General features: G+C 41.2%; 1 protein-coding gene across 4 annotated transcripts in view; it reads left to right on the top strand.

Moving 5' to 3' along the window:
- The window catches only part of kazn (kazrin, periplakin interacting protein), a 117,015-nt gene that overhangs the window by 14,128 nt on the left and 77,672 nt on the right, over positions 1–25,215 (top strand). The window contains exon 1 of one of the 4 annotated variants that reach the window (XM_022741656.1): positions 13,192–13,247. The exons of the other annotated variants lie outside the window; for them this stretch is intronic. Within the exon in view, the coding sequence (XP_022597377.1) occupies positions 13,232–13,247 (16 nt within the window). The 5' untranslated portion in view covers positions 13,192–13,231. Of the gene's footprint in view, positions 1–13,191; positions 13,248–25,215 lie in introns of those variants that run through there. 4 annotated transcript variants of the gene reach the window in all.

The following is a 25,215-nucleotide window of genomic DNA, read 5'->3' as shown; positions in this document are numbered from 1 at the left end:
TTTTCAGTCCTCATAGTAATGCAAACTTGCAAATGTGTACTACATAAGATTGGCTCATAAACTGTGAAACTGCAGCTGTATGGCAGGCTTCATAACAAACACCAGTGATTTAATGATTAGTTTACTCATTGCTGAGATTTCTGGCCTTCATTCCTACAATCTGGCCTACGCTCTCGTAAACAAACCCGCACACTGCTGCATTTTCTACTCAGAGATGGAGAATGGTGCTACTAGTCTCTGACTGGCGTTGTAACACCTTTTATTCTCAAGATAAATTAGCTAATAGCAAAAATTATAATTATATTTTGGATAGTGATATTTTATGTTTTGGTCACATCTCTGCTTTAATTTGCTAGCTTGCTCCTTGCATATAAATGGGACTAAATATTTCTACAGCCCATCTGAAAAGTGGTGGCATATCCTATTTGTATTTTCAGAGTTGGTTCTTGTCTGAAACATAGCAGAGGGACAGGTATTGCCAGCTCCTCTGTCAGTCTAGAAGTAGTCATGACACACTCTCGAGCAGGGAGGCTTTGTCTCGTATCTCCCATCCAACCAAGCAGAGTTCAGCCAGAGTTCAAGAGGAAGTTGGGAGTGAGAGCAAGATTTTCGTTTCCTCCTGTGTCAGTTACTCCCCACCTTTTGGGTCCCGCTACTCTGGAAAGAGAAGCTGTGGTTTGACAGCTGGTTGTTTGCAGATATGCGGGGGAGATATATTTCTTTCTACCAGCCTCTTGTTTGAAACAAGTGTGCTGTAAAGGTGGGTTCATCTCCTTTCACAGAATATATAGAGGGAAGCTTTGACTCAGCCACTTTTACTTAACCAAGATGCAGATTGTGAAGGAGAGTTCCAAATGATAGATTCTGGGAGGAAAAGGACGACGGCACGATGAGTCCGCATATTTAGCACCCCTTTGGGATCTTGTGGGCATCAAGACTGGACAAGGTTAACATGGACATAGTGTCTTGAGGTCCTTTTGTGAAATTGTTACTTGCACTCATGTGCATGCATTCTCACACAGACACACACACACACACACACACACAGACCCAGAGCTTTGCTGGGTTCTTTGCTTTGTGCAGTGAGTGATCCATGTGTTGGCACACTCTGTGGCCATTCACTGAGGTGGCTGACGGTGTCGACAGAATTGATTTCTGGTACAGGCCATAAAGCACAATGCTACAGCTTTTCACTGTCAGAATCTACAAGGCCATTACCTTGAAAGGAAGTTGATGCCACTGTTGAATAGATTCATGGATAATGTAATATAGATATTAAAAAAAATAATACACCTTTATTCCACCATAACCTGCTGAGCTACTGTGCCACTACTTTCCCCATTCTGTCTCCACTGTGTCATCTTAGCACTCTTATATATGTGCTATATATGTATACTGGATATTAATCTTGATACAAGTGAAGTGGTTATGACGGAGAATTGTTTCTCTTTTCTAAACTAAGTGTGTGAACCTGAATGTGTTCATAGCTGACATAGTGAATGTTAGACAAATGTAAAATTTGTTGGCCTAATGGTGATATAATTAATATTATAAGTGATTGTTTTCTTGTGTGATGTAAATTTGAAGCTATGGTGAACAGCTGTTTAGCTTAGCTGGTTAGCAGCTCGTCTGACTGTGTCAAAAGGTTTCAAAAAACTCATTAATTGCATGCAGAGGCTTGTTTGCTTAATTTGTGCAAAAACAGAACTGTGAAAACACTTACATCAGCCACATGCTAGTTTCCTGGCAACCTCACGTTGATGACAAATCTCCACAATGTTTATTTGCAAGTGTAAATGCAATAACTTTTTCATGCAAACGCAATTAAGTGTATTTCCCAAAATAGTTAACTATTCCTTTAGTTGAATTTTTAAGTACGTTTTGGTGGTCAAATCTTAAAATTCCTGTCTGATTATTTAGTTTTTTGCCTAAACACATTGGTAGAATACTCCAACACCTTAGCCATGAAAGATAGCATTCTTGCTACATTGAACTCTTGCCTCATAGCATTGGGAAATCAAACCTTGAAATCAGGCTGTCATGTAGCTGCAGCCTTGCAAGTCCGATAATTGTTAAGTTGTGCCAGAGGACTGAGATTTGCTTAACGTCTTGTTGCTCCCTCTGTTTGTAAAGAGTAACTACAGCGGAAATCTCTCTTGTGCTGCCATACAGCAGTGACTGCATGATTTCTGCCTGTAATGCAATGCTGTGATCACAAATGCATCTCTCAATTCATAGAGGTCAGTGCAACTCACTTTCTCCATACGCACAAGATTTTGTGTGGTGTTCTTGTTACTATCATTGCATTCATAATCACAGTAGAAACCAGTACTGTTGTTATAATAAAGAGTAGCTTTAGACTACATAGAATCTCATGTTGAGGGTATGTGCCTGTATCTAAGTTTGGATCCCTGTCATCATATCTTGTTATTGTAAGACTATCCTAGAGATTGATGTGCTCGCGTATCTAGATCCAAAGCAATAAGCTGCTTATATTAGATTTTAAATCCTTCAGTTCACCAAACAACATCTTGGCTTTCCTTCCACAATCCATAATCAGACCCTTCAAACAAACTTTATTTGGATGCTAGGAAATTCATTGATGGCTTGCCAAAACTCTCAACCTTATAATATCACAAAATCCTGCAGCTTGTAATGGAATCAATGTTTTCCCTTTGCATATCTTTGGTGAGTGGATAGATGCCCAGGCAGCTCTCGGTGGCGGGTGAAACGGCTTGTGGGGAGGAATAAAGTCTGTCGCCTCATAGACAATCGATCTTTGCCGGGAGTGACGTGCCTGTGCAGTGTCTGTCTCTCTCCACAAAACTGGCTTACATTAGGCTTAGCGCTCAGATATTGCTCTGCTGCTCAGGGTGTCAGAGAACTATTCCCAGGCTTATGCTCCATACTGTGATGCCAAAGTGTATCATTGATTCATTGATTGTAGGCCTCTTAGGGTTGTTGCTATTCAGTACCTCTGCTGCACACAGTGTCACTGTCAATATTGGTTAGGGTCTATGGAGTTTTTCATAACAGCATATTTATAGACGGTATAACTTTACTATAAAGAATAAGTCTCAGAAGTATTTCAGAAGAAATAAAAGTCGTTAAGTTACCTTCCTGGGCAGTAGAAAATGTTGTGGTTTCACAATGATGTGCCTGTAGCTACAACACTGAGGTCTGCCATTCTTTAACCTTTTAAATAGCCAGCTGGAAGCAAAGGACACATTACTCTTTTTAAACAGTGCTTTTGTTGAAGTCACGGTCATCGAGTGTTTGTCCCTCAGACATTCCTGTTTCTGACCTGGTCAGAGCAGGATAACAATCTGCTCTCCACGAAGAGTATCCACAAAAGCCCAGAGGAAAACTGTTAATTTGTTGCTCTGCACAGATGTTTTGATACACAAGGGGGGGGGTGAGAGTTTGTTCTCTGACGGCTGAGGTCCTCAGTGTGTGTTTTGATAATGAACTAAATGTGTCCTTAGCACAGGGTTTTGAAAACTAGTGTCGCAGTACTGAAAGTACCAAAAGAGTGTGGTCCCATCTGTAATCTGTACTTTCACTTACATGTATCCTTAAATCAACATGTTGCCACTTTTGGACTGTATTTGTTTAGCTGAAAATCTTGTATGGCCTTTAAAGTGCATTTAACAGTTGAGAACTTTCACTTGTTTTGTAAAATGAAAACATGTTTATATTCCTCAAAGTCAGCTATTAAAAAAATATTGTTTTGGGATCTCGACCAAAACTCAGGTGTCCTATCAGCACCAGTAATGAAAACCTTTTAACGATACCCTGCCCTTGTGTCACTTGCTCAGCAGGTGTAGGAGTTGGTTGGAGCTATCTTAATATAATCATTATCAATATTGACAATTCTGACAAACTGAAGCATCATTATAATATTACCACAACTCTTAAGTCTGGCTTGAGAATAAATTTGCTAAACATGAGGGTGCGCTTGAATAAATCTCATCTAATCTGTAGTAGTAGTATGTAGTAGTATGTAAATGTCAATGTCAGTGAGTCCTGCCCCTGCTGGTTAATTGAGAGCTGGAAGGCAGGTAAATATGCAGCAGTGATAAGAGATGGCACCATGGCTATGAAAGAGAAAACTGACTGGTATCCATGCACTGGAAAGAGCTCAGACTAGATGTCCAATTTTCTTCTCTTGAAGCTGTGACAAGACATAAAACTTTGTGGTTGTTATTCATGCTGCTTGTTTTCATGTTGTGTTGTACACTGGAAAACAGTTTTACAACAGTTTATACCTTTGTTTTCAACAATTCAGACAGTAAATATGTCCAGAGTTCAGAAATATGAATGAAAATACATTTCTAAAACCTGCAAATATTTCACAGCAAGCCTGAATTGCCACACACAATAACCCCATACTGACTCCCCAAACTCCGTGAAAGCTTCACACTCTTTTAAGGCTGGTGAGGGCTTTGCCTTGCTGCCCTGGATCAGAGCATTGCTTGAGGATTAACGTCACTTTCTATGCGTTTGCCTCCAATCCGGCAACACAGTTATCACAGCCTCATGATCACACTATCAAAGCTCATGCCCAGGCCTCAGCTGAGGTCTGTGCTAGCCCTTTTTAAAATGTTCACAGCTCCACAAAATCATGAAAGAGCCCCCAATCATACTGAAAAGCTTAATTGTATCCTATTGCCCCAGGTGTGCCTGATGATTCCACCTATGTGGTGGCTCATTGACAGAGTCTATGTAGATGTAGGATAGGGGTGCATGACAGCATGCGAGCGCGCTGCCATGTGCCTTGTGAGTTTTCTCTGCTCATTAGGATTCTGCAGTGGCCGCTCAGTGAGGCTGAGATGAGAAGAACTGATGAGAGGAGAGGCAGCGGAGGGCCAGAAATAGATCAAAACCAAACTGGAGTCCAGAGTACTGGTGGGCACGTGGAGGGAAAGAATGTTGCCCCTGTAAGGATGGACATGCTAAATGGAGCTGTCTGACTGGATTACAGATAGAGAGGCGCCCAGGAGAATGTTAGCAATAGTGAACGGGCAAGCTGGCTAATGATGGGAAGTATTTAGGAATGCTGATAACAGTAAGAAGGGGTCTTGGTTGTGATTGGGAAGGATGGAGATTATAGAGACCCTCAAGCTTTTCTCTGCTCTCCCTTCTCTTTCACTCATCTCTCTCCTTCCCCTGTTATCTCCCTTTAGTTTTGCTGCTCTGACTGCGATTAGTAGAGAGATAAGAGGCTCATGATTCTTCTATTTTCTACTCCATTAGTCTGACTCACTTCTTGTGGTTGGTTTGTGTTAGTGGCCCAGTGGCTGTGTCCTCTTGCTTTCATCATCTTTCTTCTGTTTTTCAAGATCTCTCTTAGTCCACAAGCCTCTCATTTGATGAGCCATACATCTGAATACGGCAGGTAACGCCTTGCCAAAATTGAGCGCATTTCATTTTCTGGGTTGTTGGTGACATGTTTGAGTGGTATGAACAAGGTCATTAGCAGATGTTTTTATTTTGGATTGTAGTTCGTTAAACACACAAGCCTGTTCCTTTCTCTGTCATTATGATTTACCAAGGGAAACGTCTCAGCACGACTTCTATTCCAGGATCCCAGTAAGATAATTATAGCTCCTTGAAAATATGACCCTCAGTTCACCAAGTCCACTGTCCCACTCCATCCCTCTGCTGACCTCCCCCTCTCTTCAAACAGACCATTAGCACTGCACTGGCTGCTCTGGAGCTGTGCGGATGGATGGCATTTAAGAAACATCGCCTTTAGTCATTCCTCTTCTTCATCCTCCTTGTCGGTTAACCTTTCTCTCTCCCTATTTTCCTCCCTTTGCATTCTCATTTCTCAGCTCTCTCTTTCTCTCATTTGCTGTCCTTTCCTCCGGTCCTTCTGTGACTTGCCGTTTCATTGAGGCAATTTTTTTTGTCGCCCCTCTTTTAGCTCCCCTCTGTTTGTGTGTGTCTCTCTCTCTCTCTCTCTCTCTCTCTCTCTCTCTCTCTCTCTCTCTCTCTCTCTCTCATATTTCTGCTGATCCATGAGTGGAATGGAAGCAAATAGAGCGAGGCAGTGAGGTAGAACCCACTACCTCATCTGGTAATGAGCCTGGAAAGTTCGCAGTCAAAAGTGCCGTCTCCATGGAGACTGAGGTAAAGTCGCTTGTGCTGGCTGCGCCTGGTGTCTTTGAAGGCCCCAGCTAGAGTAAACAATGCCAAGGTCGACGCTCCTAGGGGTCCGTTTCTGCATCTGCGACCCCAAAGACACAACGCAGCTTATGAGGATGTTGGGGGGGGGGGGTTTGTTTTTCTTTTTCACTCTAAAACTTTTTATCCGACTCATTCAGACCACCCTCACTGTGACTTACCATCCGACTCAGTTTGTGTTTTATTTTTCGCTTGGTGTCAGAGTGAACTTTCTAAAACCCCTTTTGTTTCAGAGGCACAGATGAAAAGCTCCATACATTTCCATGCAGCCTCAGCCCGGCATATTTAAAGTGAACTTGTTTGTGTCTTCCTTTATTGGATGTAGCTTCAAGGTTCAGATTAAGTCATATTTTTTAGCACCGTGTTGTTGTGTTTTTCCTGTTATTAAATGCCCTCTTTGTCCTGCTGCAGCCTGCTGTTCTCTCTTGTCTGCTACCATGCCCCCCTGGGCCACCTCCGTTTATTGTTCAATTTAATTATTAATGTTCTTAATTCTAGACGATGGAACAAAGCTGCTATGGTGTTTATTTATGCCTTTGAGCTCTGAGTCATGCACTCTCTTGCTACCACAGTTGCTGCTGCAGAGTCACAAGTCATTACTAGTTGGCTAATTACATTCAGAGGCACCTGCCCACACACAGAGCGCAGACGGGTGGTTTTGTCACATTTCATTGTCAAGACTGCATCTCTTAGACTGTGACCTCAGTGTAAACCTGAGGTCATTTCTGGAGCTGATGAGTGCAAAGCTGTGTCTTGGAAATATCATAACATTGTGGTCATTGTACTTGCGAGCAGTGACTTTCCACTACAGCGTAGACTAAACCAGGGACCTCAGCAAGAATGAGCAAGCCACCACCCCTTATCACTTGTATACTGGCACAATAACTGTACAACCCTCTGTCTTAGAAGTGATGTGTATGTGCTTTGCAGCAGCACATACATTTTAAAAGGAACATTATGTTGTTCATTATGTTTTTTTAACAGCATAATAATGACATTTTTTCAGTCTGTGAAGTCGTATATGGCAGGAGAACATCTGCAGCAACCAACTGATATTAAATGTTCAGTGGTTATATTTAGGTTATATTTAGGCAGTTGGCGAAATATAAATAAAAAAGTCAATGCTGACATGAAGCAAGAGATAGGACGTGATTATATCTTTGTGCTTTAGTAGCCTTAACAAATTCACATACAATGACACTGGTGTCAAAATCCTATACTTTTGTATGCCTACCATCCACCATGACCCCTTCCCTACAACTTCATCTTCACACCTGCAAATCACCAAACCACAGTTACTCAAACAAGAAAACAAAATCCATAAGGCTTCACCATGAAGTCACTTTCATTTTAATCTATCCCCATGAAATCCATCTAAAAGCAAACTCTTCTGTGTTTGTCTCAGCGAAGAAGAAAGTTTTCATATGTTTCAGACTTTTGTTACATCATAGCATTTTTATATTTTTCTATAGGCTATAAATTGACCTTACAAGTAACATATTCTGAATAGCAAGTCCTAGTACACACAGCGCTTCACACCCATTCTTTTAAGGTCAAACAAAATGGAAACGTTTATGTTTATTTATTCGGTTCAAAGTCGGTGTTATAACCATTTTTTTTCTCATGCGATGAGACTGAGTAACATCTACATTCATACACTGTTCCCAAGCTGTGTAAGCATTTAGCAGTGTGTGTGTGACCCTTGAGTCTTGTAGCTGCATGGATACTTGACATTCTGGCCTGTCATGCCGTGTTTGTGTATAAATTGTTCGGCTCACATGTGATAGTGTCCGATACCGTCCCAGATGCTACAGGGCATATATCTATCTGTTAATTGGGGCGAAGGGCAAACCCAATACAGATGGTATTTGCACTGTGTGATGAGGAGGATTTTCTGGGTTTACTGCAATCTGCACTGCAGCGAACGGCACACAGGAGACAGGAAATTGGAAAAGAGGAGTGGAGGAGATGGAAGGCAGGGATGCACATAGAGGAGGAAGGAGAGGGCAATACAGAGAAATAGATGACACAAAAATTATTTTCTAGTACTCTGACTCTCCTCATTTCCTTGATTATTCTTCATATTCTTCTTATTAGTTGCTTTAAAATCTGTTCATATTCTAATTTAATCTGACATGGATCCACCCTGTTGTCTAGACCATATGTTTGCACAAATAACTTCACATTTATCCATCCCAGTTACATGCTGGGAAAGGGCAACCGAGTCCGGACAAAGGGTTATTCAAAATGTTCTCTGCTTTATATCCAGCTCATCCCATAATTATCACTGATAGAATCTGCTGGAAACTCATTCGACTTCCTAATGTGCAAAGTTAACTTGATGAATGACGAGCAATAATGCATCTGTGCCCTCCATCAGTCACCATTAAAACTGAGAGCTGGCCATTGCATCTCAATATAGCTTTATTAGCAGTGGGGTTTCTCAAGAAGATGGAGAGCTCTGCACACTAAACCAGACAAGAAGCCTCAGTGTCCGTCATTTCTGTAATGAACAGCTACTCTACTGTAAACTTTTTCAATGGCCATCAGCTGTGAATGTATACTTGTACTGATGAGTGGATCGTAACTTCACAAATGGCAGCTGCACATACTGGAGCTCTAGTGAGACACATTGTCTCTTCCCACAAACTTATTTATAGTATCATCTTCAGATGTTTCTCTGATATTTTCTAACTCTCACCAGGATCCACAGTGGCACATCATTTTGCTCTCAGCTTCACTGCATTTATAATTTACACTTGAAAAACAAGACTCCTAGGATGCATGATTCAACCTGCACATCCCACATTACTCATTTTCAACATAGTTCACACTGTTCTTTTACATCCTAAAAGATTTTCATGTAGGACTTTTCTGACGAACCAAACAATAATGTCTCCCCCTTGCCTCACACATGCAACCCTCAAGTGCATCTCAGTTTGTCATCCAGGGTGCTCTTCTTTCTATTCGCTCTTTCAATGCAGACAGCTGCGAGGATGAATGCTTTTCCATTTGACAGCCTTTTCTTCTTTTCACCGTTTCTCAAGATTCCATACATATGTGTGAATTCCCTCGTTATAGGCTGCCGCTGAAGCTGTAATGTCAAAATATACCACAAACAGACAGACCTGTAGTGTGCAGTATCTGCTAGAATCTGAAGGAGATCGACTGTGGATGCCCTATCTGCCGGGAAAAGCTATTAAATGCAGCAATAGTCCACAGTAAGCTCAGGAGACATGTTGAGACAAAGCAGCACTGTGTGGTGGTGCGGTGCTGTGTGGGGGGAAACAATGCAGGACTGTGAAGGAAAGAGTACCGTATGTTTATGAAGGTTGTGCACTTTCTCCAGCTCCATGTTCTGTTGTTAACAGAATATTGATGAAGATGTTATGTTTTCTCTTTTGATGATATGGGGGGGGGGCACATCTCTAGTGGTTTTTTATTTTAATTTCCTTTTTCTTTATTCTAAATCTTGTTAAAATCTCTTCTCTAAAAGACACTTGGCCAAAAGGGCATCATTGCAACAATGAATACACCTATTAGGTATTAAAGGAGAACTCAACCAATTTTACACATTAAAGTCTGTTTACAGGTCTTGGAGAGTACTACTGCATAAATACTGCAAAATGTGTATGGTCTTTTGTGGCTGCAGAGAGAGCTGCAAGAAAATTGAAAAACTGCTTCAAGTAATGTCACCTGAGTCCGTGTCGGCTGGGACTGAAGACTACGAGCTTGAAAATGAAAAAGAATTTAGATTAAGACGTGACCTCACCAGACCTCTGTAATGTGCTCCTCAACTCTCCTTGAGGCCATAGGCTTGAGGCTACATTACCCGCTGCTAGCATAACACTCCTGCATCTCCGATTGAACCGTCAGTGGTAGTTGCGTTGTGGGTAATATAGTCACCAGGTTTTGACATGAAAGAAAAATGAGTGGAATAAGAAAAGCAAACTGTCCATCATGAGTCTGTCAATGTTAGAGGAGTGCTATATTAAATCAGTGGAGAACGGTGAGCTCTGAACAGAGCTTTGTGATTTACATAGAGCACAAGTGTGACCATGACTAAACAGGTTCATTGTTGTTTGTTCTTTAAATTGTATTTTTATAACTTCATTTAGGCTGCACCACAGAAAAAAAACAATCCTGTTACAGTAGGAAAGGCAACGATGTAAGGTCAATTCACCAGTCACTGTTTTAGTGATGTCTTTATTGAAATATAGTTTCTATTACACACGCAGTGCATCTATTTGTGATAATAGGTGAATGATGGAAAAAAATCCACATATGAAAGCTAGAGGACCATGCATGGGTTTTCCATTTTCTTGAGAATTAGTTGACCTTTAAGCTATTGTTGAGGGAATAAACAAAACTGGTTTCATTTGCTGTTTATAGAAATGGAAGAATTTTCTTCAAAGCTCGGAGGCCACAATTCAAGAGAGAAGCATAAGTGCTGAAATCTTAATTAGCACTTTAGCACACAGTGAGATATTCCATCTCATCTCAACTGAAAAATCTATAAATGTACTTGTAATATTATCTCTGCTAATGTTTTTGTACACAGTATGTGTAAAATATTCATCTAAAATTCTCATAACTGAAACGCTATGCCTCACAGCAGAACCTTTCTCACCTCTGTCTGAGCAGAGAGAGGAGGCTGTGGAGATGCAGAAGCCGCCCAATCACACCTCTCTTTCTCTCTCTCTCTCGCAAACATGATGGATCACAAAACAGCCAGTGTCTAGAAAAACAAAGCCGGCATTTACGCTCCTAGCTGCCCACTGTTCTTTTCTGTCGGCCGTGGCATAAATCTCAGTCAAGGCATACAGAGTGCTTCCTCTAAGAGGGGTGAAGGGGGTTATTTGTTTCACTTTGTGGGGAGTCCACAGGAGGTGGGTGGTAGTATCTTTAGGGAAGGGTTTAGGAGAGCAGAAAGACAATGAATAGATGTGGATGTGAGGCAGCGTTGTGCCATGTAATGCACTGTCAGACTGGCAGGCTTCAGGAGTGTGTAGGCCTAGGTGGTGTGTGTGTGTGTGTGTGTGTGTGTGCGTGTGTGTGTGTGTGTATTTTTATTTTTGCAGTTAAACAACACACATACTATATTGGCTTTACATAACATGCACTGTGAAAGGATGAATGGTCACTGTCCTGTACAATAGAAGAGTTGTGTGACTGTGTGAATCCTTTGGTAAAATGCCTCAAATCAGACAGTGCGTGTCATTTTTCTCTCTCTGAGCAGACATGCACATTCTCACACACGTTCTCTCTTTCTCTCTCTCTCTCTCTCTCTCACACGCACACACACACACACACACACACACACACACACACACATATATACATATTGGCGGATACATAGGTAACTGGGGATTGGTTCAACTACAACAACAGCTGCTCATGTCTGGCCACCGCCGTCTTAGCCAGCAGCCAGCCATGCAGTCTGTGGACCAGAAGACACAGTTTATTGGCAGAGTCTGAAAGCATGTGCTGTGTTTGTACCACACAGAAAAGTTCTTTTTCATTACATAATGTGCAGATGAGGAGCTCTGAATGGTTTATTTTGCAGATAATTGTGAATGTATGTAGTAACAGGGGTGTAGAGTAAGCTCTTGGTACAACACACAATGCAGGGCTCACATTTCGACACGCACATAATAATTTAAGTTTGACTGAAAACAAACTGCAGTGTGACAGAGGATTTAGAAAATGTACTGTTTTACTAACATGATTTTACTCATTCTCATCTAAGTAACACTGAAGAAGGAAGTTCTAATTTAAAATTCAGATGTTCTCATAAGATAGGCTGCTGTCTTTTCTCTTAATCCTCTTCCTCAGATGTGGGACATAAGGCCACAATGAGCTCCCTCCCTCAAGAGATTGTAGAGACGTCCAGAACGAGTTGGACTAACACTCCAAATATCCTTATGTGGTAGAAACACTCTAATGGATGCTGATGTTAAGTTACATTACAAGCTGTTTAAAGGCAGCATGAATACAAAGTCAGTGGATGTAGATTTCCACTTCAGATGAAAATGTCACTTGAGTAACAATTAGCTGTTATTCCAAGTTGAAAAAAAGTGTTTACTGTCCTCAGAATCCCAGTTTGGAAGCAATTTAATAAGAATTACTTGTTACTGATGTGAGTGCATCTTTACATGTTTGTATCTGAAAACATGGCGCTACTACATATCTGCTTACACTACTAATATTCAGGTTGAAATTCTGCACTTAGAAAAGTGAGCATTTGGAAAACCACTCTCATTGTTGTCGCTCAGTGCCATTTCGCCTCCAATCACCATTTAAACAAGCAATAATTTGAAGAATGGGAGGGGTTTGAAATAAGGATGAGACCTCACTTATCTGAATTGTTTTATGGCCTCGGCCTTATGAGGAGGGACAGGTTGGGAAATATAAGATGGCACTAACACTGGACCAGTCTCGGGTGGGTGTCAACCTTTTAATCAGGCATCAGCACACATATACACATTCCCTGCTTTCACCACTGTTTAGGGGACATTATTACCACCTTGCTAGATTCACTGGGGGGGTGGTGGTGGGGGCGGGGGGGAGTCAACATCAGTGACTAGAGGTCTTTATGCGCTGTGACATCTCCACAGACATTTTATGAACCTCAGATATGCTCCAAATGACCTCCACTGAAAGCACACTCTCTGTCCTGGGAGCGCTGCGTTTGTCTCCTGTGTGACAGTGTGTGTCGTCCCCCCCCCCCGGTTGATCAGGGCGTGTCTTCAGATGGTCATCAGGGGGCCAATGAGAGGTTGCCTGGAATGGAGACGCACATATAAACACACACACTCAGGCGCACAGACACACTCACACACAGATTAACGGGGTAAGCTGTGCCGCTCATCTGGGATAAATGCGGTCAGAGAGGGGAACAGCTGAGCAAACAGCCCTGGCAAGAGGCAGAAAGCAGAGTGGAGAGGGAGAGAGGGAAGCAGGGATGACGGACTATTCATCCCGGCGCAATGTTGGCGACCGGCTGCCACGTTGGATATGCATCAGCCCTGAACCTGGGAGAATGGGGACCAGTGGAGGTACTGACTACCAGACACATACATATTCTTCACTCAACTGCCACCATGTTTTTCTTCTTCCTGGGGCAAATGGGCAAGCAATGGGAATGTTAATAGTAAGGGCAAACTAGTTCAGTTTGCCATGGAAGAAAGAAATGATTGGGATCCCTGGCAAATCACAATCTTGGTTATAGCTACAAATCAAGGGCAGTTCTATTAATCTAAATTCAACCATTTTTCAAAAAGTAAAACAAATAATCCGCTTCAACATCTAAATCTTAAACAAAAGTGACATGATTTGCAGAGTATCAGATGTAGCACAGGGGTTAAGAGAGAGGAGTCATGTTTCAGTTGAAACAGAGGCAGAGGTATTATGATGGGACATGCACCCTTGTTGTTCAGCACATTATGAGGCCAGATGGTCTGATGCTGATAGTCAGTTATGAACCAATGAAACCGGTGTCATTAGGATAGATAACAGTGATCTGCCACATTAATCCCCCCCCACACACACACACACACACACACTTTGTCCATCTGAGGGAGAAGTACAGTAACTGTTTAAGTCGTCATACCTTAATTGGTTGGGTTGCTGCTTGATGCTAAATTTGATTTTGAATTGCGGGATTAGATTCAGATTTTCTATGAGACAAGCCAATGCACCTGCAAGAACAGATGTGCATATCTGACAGGTAGGGATGACTAATTTTATCGGCTACACTCTATTCTACGCCACTGTAGTGTGAAACACATTAGCCTGTCCTCTTTCTATCCACACAGAAAAAGTCAACACTAAAAGGTAAGGCTAAGTGCAATTTAGATTTCAAACTGAATTGTGACACTTAAAATCCACTTTGGTCTGGAGGCTTTCAGAGGTTGTCATCTTCTAGACCCATTTTGTTGCCCATCTCCGTTTACACAAACAACACTGCTGTCTTCTTCCCGGTGTCGTTGCAAGCTTTAGGGATCCCACAGTCTCATTTTAGGCACACTGACATTTCTAGGGCGGACTTGTTGTCACTGAACATGCTGCGCACAAACTGCATAGGAAAAAAGAGAGTCAAAAGAATCTGTGCTTTAAAAAAACGATGTATCAAAAGGAATATCGGCTTGAACGTCTAGAGACATCATGTTCGGTTTTCTTTACTTAACTTTTGACATGTAAAGAGTTTGTTTTGTCTGCTTCTCTGCAACTGTTCCCTTTCATATTACCAAAAAGGGTTGTCGTCCAAAAACAGTTGTTTGGCTTTCAGTGAAGTATGAAGTATGAAGACAGTGCATGTACACAGTCTATTAGGCTAGGCACTTGGGAAGTCTAAGCAACCTTTGGAACTACTTTCTGAGCAAGTTGCGGGATGGTTTCTTGTTGGTATCTAGTTTTATGTTTTCATCTAGTTTTTTGACAACTGCGTGTCTGCACAGCAGGCTGTAGTGGGTCACTTGTAAGCCGCGATTGTAACACATTCTTTTTATAGCTTAGTTAAGGATGTATTAACAATGCATTTATTTACTTACAAAAAAAAGAGGTCTGCAATGTAAATCTCAGTCCTGCTTTTTTGTTTTAGGATTTTGCCTCAGTCAAAGTGTAGCCATTTATAACTATGCACTCTATATAGTAGTGTAGTATTATAGTAGTAGTTAGTGTAGTCGTATAGTAATACACTCTGTATAGTACAGTGTAGAGTAAACTAGGTTCAGGGTCCTATCGGTGTGTTTTTGGTGTGACTGAAGTGTCGTCTAGAATAGCAGCATCAGGAGTAATAACAGCATCTCTCTCTGTCAGAAAAGCTAGTTTTGACGAAAACCACTGAAAGCTCTGCCTTGTTTTATCACACTCATTCAATATTAAGTACAATGAGGACCACGACATATACACTCTCTACAAATTTAAAAGTCCTGAACAGATGGTTTACTCAACAGTGCAGATCAGAGGAAGCTGCATGTGTGTGTGTGTGTGTGTGTGTGTGTGTGCACAGATGGTTGTCCATATCTGTTTGCACATGTGCTTTTGTATTTTGTATTATCTAGTGAGTGTGTACATGTAAGAGTGCACATGTAAATATGTAGTGACACCAGACAACCCTGCGTCCTCGTCCTGTAGCAGCAGCCGTCCTGTTGTCTTGTGCTGTCACCTCAACAGATTGGGCGAACAGCTGATGGCCGTTATCAAATTCCCATTGCTTCTCAGCCAGTCTCTCTACCATTCACGTCCAAAGTGCAACCCTCCTGCCAGTGTCTCGGGGGTTCTCCCAGTTAAACCAAGGTTAAATCAAATCAATTGCCATGTCCACATGATTAGGCCTTACCAAATTGTTAATTATCCAGTGCACGGGGGAGTTGATGAAAGCGATGGGCAATAAGAGAGTGGCAGGGGGATAGGGGCACATTGATAGAGTCCTGCGGTAGCGTGCTCTGTTATACAGTTGTGGTTATGTGCATTCTCTTGTCCCCGCTTCGCAAATATGAGGATTTGTTGCTTTTTTATGTTTCATATGAATATAAATGAAATAACTTGTTTTTTTTTGGAATGTAAATCTTTCAAAATAAGCAATCTGAAGATGTCACCTTTGGGTTTATGAACATGTTTCAACATTTTTTTTTTTTTTTTTTTACATATCATCATCTACTGATCAGTCAATGGCAAAAATAAAAGTCAAAAGAGAAAAAGAAATTCGACTTATCACTTGTAAATGCGTTTTGCCTGGCGATGTGCCATTGACATAACTGTGGTTGTTGTCTCTGTTTCACTAAACCAGCTGCATTCATCACCTTGAAAGTCTGCAGGAGTCTTTCAATACATTCAACAAGCACTATGCTTTAGGTCAACCAATATAACCGTAATGTCAGACCCAAAACCAATAATGTAAAAGTCTTTTTTTTTTTCCTCCTTCTTTTTGCCTAAAAGTGAGTCATTTGAAATTTAGCTCCGGTGTCTGAGCTTTCCTTCTGTTGCTCTGCCAGAAAATGGCTTTGTCAGGCTATTTTAGCTGAGGCTTCAAAGATTACATTTCCCCAGATTTGCTATTCTGGGAGTAAAATGGCCTTTGCGGTGTAACAGGCTTCTGATGGGAAATGCTCCTGAAGGGAGAGAGAGCCCTGGGTCACTGTGACTTTTGGGCTTGTGGAGATACTGAAAGTCTCTCCCGCGGTTCAGTGCTCAGAGCCCTGCTACGGCTGAGGGATTTGAACACACAGACGACTATACACCCAGATACAAACGTTCATACTAACTCTCTTATTTTGATAAACATGCTGTTTAATCGTGTTTCTGCGATTGAGATTTACAGATGAACTGCTCATGTCCTTAAACTTTGGTCACATTCTTGTTAGTGAGCTTAATCTGCACACACTCAGCTTTTCCACATAATCTCAAGAACTTTCTTTAATCCGCGGACGTCTGCGAGCTTTCACTATAAGCCCCCGGGAAGCCACACTTTGCATGCATGTTTGTGTGTGTATGTGTGGTTTTCAGCACATTTGCATGCATTGCCATGACTCTCCAGCATTTGCTGACTTGACTTTTCACACCACTCAGAAACAGTAATGAGCATAAGTCTGGGAGTGACAGGCCTCACACAAACCCCATGCATTATTTAGCTAATGGCCAGGTGGCAGATGCTGGAGTGCTTGAACTGAGACCAGTGTCCCAGTGGGCAAAGGCTGCCCTCCTCCCCTCTGTAGTCACACCATTTTTTTTCTGAATAAGATCTGCGATCGGCCTCTCATCCGGTCAGTGAGCTCACTGTGGTTTTTGTGGGTATCATCCCAGTAGTTAATGCGGCCTCCCAGAGGCTTATGTTTCAAAGCAGCTACCCACAGTTTTAAGTGCTGATATCTGAGTGCAGAAATGTCGTTTTTATTCCAAGATAACTCAAGCTGTGTGCACAGTTTCATTTTGGCTCCATATTAAAACTGTACTTTAGATAGGTATACTAAATGTCAAGTTAATGCATACACTTACTGTAGGGATGTTCATTTTGGATTTTTTTTTTCTGACTGATAGCCAAAACTCATTAACTGACCATTAACAGTTAACCAACAAGAAATGTACTGTGTAGAATGGATGAGTGTCTGTCACCCATTAGAAACACCAATACAGGGTGGACCAGAATGATCCACTAAGTTAATTATGAATAACTGAGTACTCATGGCTCGGAACATCAGCATGTTGACGGGTGTTCGCATCACAACAAGGTCTCTAGTTAATTAGTCAGTCAACAGAATAACAGCAGCAACAACTGCTTCTCTATTGTGAGGATTTATTGCTGCTTTATTGTCAATGATGACAATAGCTGTTACTTGTAGCCTTACTTACTGTGCATTGTTTCTGCCTCACAGTGTATCTCTGACCATCCTGCAGAGACGCACCATGCTGTGATTATGCCAGACTCTACATTTCTCCGAGGCAGTATGGGGTAGATGGTTCGGGGGGGAAATAAGGTCAAGTAATTAAGGACCTGAGATATCAAACTAGCCTCTCTCATTATGATTTTGCATAAACAAGGCACTAAATCGTGTGTCCCTAACTTTCATACATTGAGCTGTGCAGCAAAAAGCATGAAGTGTCTGTCCAACGTTACACCAGCTGAGGCCCAAGCTTGGACTCTAATGATGCTAATTGCAGTCATTAGCTTGGCTTTAGGGGAGCAGCTCAGATGTTGTTTGGACATAGACGTTCATACTGACACATTGTGTTGTATTGTGTAGTATCATCCAAAGCTAACTGGAGCACCACAGAGTGCTGGCTGGTGTAATTGGGAGATGTTAATTAGTCTATTGGATGGAGCTTGTACCCTCCTGAGTATTGCTTTTGTGTGCTGCCCTTTTCTGTATACAAAGCCAACCTAATGCTTATGTCAGTCTATGTGTGTGTGTGTGTGTGTGTGTGTGTGTGTGTGTGTGTGTGTGTGTGTGTGTGTGTGTGTGTGAGGAACAGAGAAATCATAGGACAGTGTGAGTGTGTGTGTCTCTGTTTGTATATATGCATGCAACACTCTTGGGGTGTAGCTAATGAGGCAGTCATTTGTTTAACATAATCACCCAGTAGTTTATGCCACCCGCTTCCCCTGGCAGAGGGACAAGCCCTATTAAAAAAGGGCGTGTTTGAATCACATTAGCACAGCAACAGCCACCCCCACCTATCTGTCCCCTCACCCTCACTCCCCATTCACATGCTGAAATGGACCGTCAATACCCGGCTGCCAATGTGCGAGCCAAGCATTAATGATGCCATTCACTACAGATGCACCGATGGTCCCGTCAGTCTCTTCTTGGTTGCCTATGGTAACTTCCACTAAAATATGTTAAATTCTGAACAGAGTCAGTTTTTTTTTTTTTTATAACACTTAGCATACAGCCAAGTGCTTGAATTGTACGCACAAGCTGTCAAAAGATGCTTCACATGAATAGCTGCCACACATGGAGGATGAGATGTTAATGAAGCCAAACATCCTTTTTTAACAGTTTCTCTGTAAAGCAGCGAGGAAAAGAAAACAGTTCCTTGCATTTGATGGTGTTTTCAAACAAACTGTAAATTGTTATTGGCCTTGATGTTTGTTTTGAGCTGAGTGTGAGGTTTTTTTTTTGTTTGTTTGTTTTTTTTTTTTTTTTAAACATTAGAAGTGTGGAGTAATTTTGAATACAAACAACTGAGTGCAGTGAAATATCAGGCTATATAAAGAGACCCTTACTCACAACACTCATTCAGAAACAATCATTCCTTCAGTGCTGTTTAGTGTTCTAAACTATTGGCACTTATGATTAGTTTTATGGGGTAAAATATTATTGTTATATCTTGGTATTCAGGCATAAACTTGATATCCAGTAAATCAGTCAGACGAGCCGTTTGTAATTTGACAGAAAGCGGTCAATCTGCAAATCAGCTGACAGACGGCCTATCTGATCCTCCAGCTGCCTGTCTTCTACATGATAACCAACATCACACGATAGGCCGAGAGTGGATCAGCTGCTGCTAATGACAGCGGGCCTTTCATCACTCTATAGTCTTGGAGTGTAAATACAGCGGCCAAAATCTATAAAGCATAAACTAGGCCTGAAGTGCAGTTTCCATGTTTTAATGGGAAAAGGCATAAACACCTCACATCAAAGATAAACATGGATATTTCTGGCTACATCTTTCCCTCCACTAAACAAGTGTTTTGTTTTTGATCTAGCCTTCATGTTTTAGTTTTTAAAAGTAGGAGAAAATTGCACTTGAGGGAAGTACTGTGCAAATTAGGGCCCGAGTGTAACGAATTGCTTAATCAGAGCTTACATGGAGAAGGCTGCAGACATCAGACAATTGCAGGGCTAACGCTGGTGAGAAGTTCAGCTGCACATTCGTTGGTATCAAAACCCAGATCATATTAAGTGCTATATAACATGGAGCAGCTAAAACTGGTTGAGACATGCAGTCACAAGCTGCAAGTAAATATCCAATTTTACATATTCATATCAACATATTGTATATTTCTAAACCTAGTAGGGCAGCAAATATGAATACTTCTCTTTTAGATTAAATGATTAATCATTTTCACTAAAGAAAATGGTGGCATCTTCAAAAATAGCTTGTTTTGTCAATTTACAAAACAAATAAACAAACAAACAAACAAAAAAAGAAACAGGAAAACAGCAGCGTGAATGTTTTTTTGTTTCGTTTTTTGTACTGTGGATTGAATAATTGATAAATCAAATGTAAGAGGTTCCGAGTCTTTGGCTTGTCCGTCAGGCTCACAACGTCGATGCACAGGGTAAATATAAACAGATTTACCTCCTGCATGATAATAGCAGATAGACCGCAGAGTGCTGAAGCTGAGGTATTCTTCAGAGGATGTACCCTCAAAGAGCACAATAGTGTGCAGATGATTGAAGATTACACTGTACACAATGATCCTTCTGTAGCAGTTCAGATATTAAGTAATGAGAAAATAGGCCTGCGACTCTGATACTCTTCCGTAAAGTTCAATAACTTAACTTGTTATTTGTTGTTCAGCAACGCTGTTCAGCCACTTGCTAGTGCTACACAATATCAGACAAGTATTTTCTCTCGTCTTCTGAAACATGAAAAGCCGTGTTTTGGCTGTGAAGTGCTTCTGATGTGGTATCCTGTGAGAAGAAGTCGCAAAGAAAGATGTATGAAAAATGGAAAATATGCTGTCACCATCTCTGCTGGATAATGAAAAGGCCTCACAACACAAGAGGAATCCTACTTCAAAAAAATGTGCCTGAAGTCAGAGGGGGGACCTTACCCTCTGCAGGCACAGTCGTAAACACTACCATTTCACATTCTCTAGGATCCGGCTCTGCTCGTCATGAAGGCAGACAGTTCTTTGGAGATTTTGGAGTCGGTTTATAGCGAAAAAGACAATTGTGAGCGTTAAACTTTGGTTGAATTTTGGTCTTCCACCTCCTCCTACGATCTGACACTGGTAAGGAGGCAGCAGGTAATGTGATTATTAATCCTCAAGTTAACTGCCTAAGGTACTGAATTAATGCATGTTGAGCCTAAGTGGGCACAAAATAAAAAAGCCCTAAGAATGAAAAAGACCATTAGAACATCTGGAAATCCAAGTTAAGCCAAACTTGTGGACAGAAACAAGAGGAAGGAACATTATGTAACCAGATGAGCATCTGGGCATGTTCTTTCTAATTGGAATGATTATTAATGCAGGGGGCCAGGAGGCCAGCTGAGTTCCGTGATTGCCCTTGTGCCATCTCCTCTGGGAGCCCAACTGTCCCGTAGAGCTGAGGGCCAAATCAATGGCTCTGATTTGGACTGCAGCTGGGTCTTCTCTACAAACATTATCTCCCCCAGCACGGGAAATGCTGGCTGACTTATTGAAATTAATGACTGTTCATATTAACAGCTGTAAGGTGCGCACAAGAGAGGAAAGCCATGCATCTAAATGTGACATGGACACTTGGTAAACATAGTGTAAAAGCGTTAGCTGTCATTTACCGTTTGATGATAATCCACGATGTAAAATTCAGCAGCTTGACCTTGTTATGATCTGCATCATCTTCTCTCTTCATCCATTTATCACCTTATGCTTTCCATTTATTCTTTTATCACATGCATTTATATGTGGGTGAATCCGTAAGTTATCCCTAACACACAAGAAGGCATGAGAAATCATAATCATGTGTGAAAGTCTGAGGGGGGCTTTAGAGGGGGAATGAAGTCCTAACTATAAATTATTTGTAAGTTACATTTTCTGTGCCATATGCTACACAAACTGTTTATAGTTCTGGTTTCAACCTGTAGGTTTTAGCCGCTCATGCTTGTACTGTCAATGAGTACTTTCACTTTAATCCTCCTTTTTGGCCTCTTAACAGTATTTATCACCTCTTTTACTGCAAGCAAACAAGTTGAGTTTGGTTTATGATTGTTTGAGTGCATAACATATCCCATAAACAGCTACATAGTTATTCTTTCAACCTATCCCATCATTATTATAGAAGAAAAATGGCTCCAGCAGTCAGTGTAGCCTCTAATTTAGTGTCAGGTCACAAATCCATTAGGTCGAGCTAGAAGACCACGAGTTCGCTGTCGTATACACCATATAACGCATTCAGTATGTGGCCATTGTGACTCTTCTTCCTCATCAAGCTTTCCAGACTGGTGAACTTGTCACATGTAATTCCCACTGCTCAGACTCAGCAAACAAATTGGCCCTACATATCTTTAATGCTTGGCTTGCCCGTGTTGATATTGATTACTAATGTGTTTCACTGCTTTACATGACGGTAGTGAATGAAAAAGCATTAGATTATACGAGAGCCCCATTAAAGAGAAAGCTGGTGTTAGGCAGTGAGCGTACCACCTTTGCAGAGCTGGTTGGTTGTGGTGGTAATGCGCATAACAATGCCTGCAGAAAAACCAAGTAAATATAATAAGACGTCCAGACTGAAAGTGTGTTTCTTCTCTGTCTGTCTGTATTGAAGGTGTAATCCAGAGTGACAATCTTTGTTGATATTGCCAAAAGCAATTTGTGGAACATATTTGCTTCCTAATAAATTTGGTAATGAAATACAAACAGGCAGAGCGATGTTACAAATTACTGTTTGATTACCAGAATGCAATCTCTCTGGGAAGAACAAATCACTGATATACAGCAAATCAAATATGTAGTTACAGCAAGCTTTGGGTTCTAGTAAATCAATTTTTGCTCCTGGATTAGTGAGGAAATGTACACGATGTGTGCTCTGGAACATACCGTTTCATAATGTGATTAATAGCCTACCAACAAACCAGCAAAACAGGGATCACTCAAAGTAGGGTAATAATGTATAATCCTCAGCTTTGACAGTCAAAGTTGTGTCTACCCTTGATGGAGGGAGGATGTTTTTTTTTTTTTATTATTTGATGACTGAAATTTCCTGTTATTGAGCTGTTCTGGCAAAGTCAGGCGTTCTAGCCTCTTCGATTTACGTGTTTTGACATTTATAAAACCACCTTCAAATTATTGAGCAACTCCACCCCCCCCCGACAGGTCAAATTTAATACGGGATGCTTTTATATGAGGTAGTCAATCTATGTCAGTTTTTGTCTCAGCTAACTGTCATTTGATGCATCATGGAAGAAGATTTATTTTCTGTTTAAAGAAAAAAGAGAGTTTACAATGACTTTTTCTGTCCTCTTCTACTCCATCTCATTTTCCTCTCTCTTTCATCCTCTCTCTCTCTCTCTCTCTATCTCTCTCTCTCTCTCTCTCTCTCTCTCCCTCTCCCTCCCCTTAGGGATTTCTGTCTGATAAAAATGTGGTTTTCATTCTCTTCTTCGTTCCCTCTTCAAATGTCAACTTCAGGTGTTTCTTTGCTGTTCATGCTGCCTTGTTTTCTGCATTCTCTTAATTAAAATTCCTGTTTGTGTAGTTGTCGTCACCTTCAGTTTGTTTTTAGCTTCTCTGTTACAGCATTTTTTCTGTGATTTGTTTAAAGGTTAGTCGGTGTGGGTGGACTGATGTATTTTTCTTCTCCTCCCATCCATCTTAGACATATGCTTCTTTGTTGTAGGTTCTCGTCCTACACAGCTTCGGTGTATCCAAAGTGATGGGACATTCTCATCCATAAGCAGCAGTTTTTCTCTTATTTAGGAGTTCTGCCATGGCTTTTCAATTCAGGCAGTTTCTTTCTGTCACTCTCTTATACAGACCAAAGGGTCCGTATTACCAAACCTTTCCCTCACTCCCCCAATTCTGCAATTTGTGACAGCCACTGAGGAGAAGACAGGATTGTTCCATGTCAGCCATGGAGCTTTGACCTCTACTCCTCTTTGCTTTTTATCCAGGAAATGGCACAACTCGCTTGGCTTAGCCAGCTTGATTTCACCTCAGCGCCTCAGCTTTTAGTCACGCTCTGATAAGTGATTGATTGAAATGGCGGGCTGTCACAACAAAGCTGGGCACTAAACTCACAGACTCCAGATATCCTGGTTACCTGCTGATGCTTGGTCAGCAAAAATCAATTTAGCAGTAAATCTGGGATTGCCAGTAGTGTGAATGCGTCTGTTATGGTTAAAAAAGAAGGGTAACCTTTATGGCTGTAAGGTTACTGTTTGTTTCCTCCCACCATTCTTTTCAGCCATGAGTTATTTTGACTAATTTCCTCTGCATTTGCAATCTTGTAATATCAAGAATATGATCTTATAATGATAATATGATCTTTAGATTTATAAACCATGTTAATTCCTCACAAAGCTCAAAACATATTCAATGCATTTCCATCCTCACTGGGACTAACATTTCATGTTTTTCCAGTTTAGTTCTCTAACATATTTCATACCACGCCTAATGGATACTCATAATGACTGATTGATTTTTTAGGGATGTCGGTCTGTTTTGTCTGGGAACTATTGAATGGACTATCATTACATTTGGTGCCTTTGCGCAGGAGGATGAATCCTACTGACTTTGATGAACAACCTTTTTGTACATGCCACAGCAGGTCAAATTTACATTTAATCAGTGAATTATTTAAATACATACTTGATAGACTGGCACAATTTTTAATAGAGACCTTTGTATTTTCCTGACTTTGATAATCATCAGACCATAGTACTGCACTGGTGTGGGGTAACCCCAAAAAAGCTGTGGGAATTATCTTACACGCAAAGCGCAACGCAAGTGTCTTTGCTAGTTTCATGGTGAACATGTGCAAACTCTGCCTGTTACACACAAGCAGAATGCGCTGAAAATGTGCTTAAGATGTTTGGGTAAGTCCGGTTCCACATTACAATACAGCCTCAGAAGGTCGGTGCATTCTTTGTAGCATATTGTGTGTTGCATAACATTGCCATGCATCATGGATGCCTCTTTGACATAAATGAGGCTCTGCGGAGAAGTGTTCTTTCTTCCTCCCTGGTAAATCTGCCACAGTGTTTCCCATTCATCACCCTAGACTGAATTTGTCCACAGTTTTGAACTGAAAATGTATTTACACTTCTCATAATAAACATAAAATGTGTCTAATCTAACCTCAGGGAGCTGCTGTGTGTGTGTGTGGCAGGTGTCAGTCACAATACGCAATCAACTTGCCACAGTTAGAATCTAATTCTGTGTGAAACACTGCGCCATTATAATAGCAAACCACCAAGCTGCAGGTGTGCCTGGCTTTTAAAGGGAATGAAAGATGGTGCTCTGATTGGTTCATTGAATGTTATGCCCAAAACGCTCCCATGATTAATTAAGAGACTAAGTACCACCGTTTTGAACCATGCACCTGGTGCACTGACCGTTACGATAGGAAACATGGACACTGACACGCCCTAAATGCAGATGCACGATGCACTTTAGACCATGTGCTTTGGACTGTTAAAATAGAGCCCTATGTGACAGTGAGAGATTATATTTATAGTAATTCACAGGTTCATGAATGGGTAAAAAAGAATTAAATGTGGGCGGGCAGTATAAGATAAACATGAAAATGAAAAAAGAAAACAGATTTTTAAAACATTAAACCAGCGTGTCAAGGCTAATTAGCTGCCATGGCT

This window comes from Seriola dumerili, unplaced genomic scaffold, assembly GCF_002260705.1.
Source record: "Seriola dumerili isolate Sdu_G_001 unplaced genomic scaffold, Sdu_1.0 BDQW01000056.1, whole genome shotgun sequence".
NCBI classification, from domain to species: Eukaryota; Metazoa; Chordata; class Actinopteri; order Carangiformes; family Carangidae; genus Seriola; species Seriola dumerili.
The sequence above is the reverse complement of the archived record's forward strand: the minus strand, read 5'-3'. Positions and strand labels throughout refer to the sequence as shown.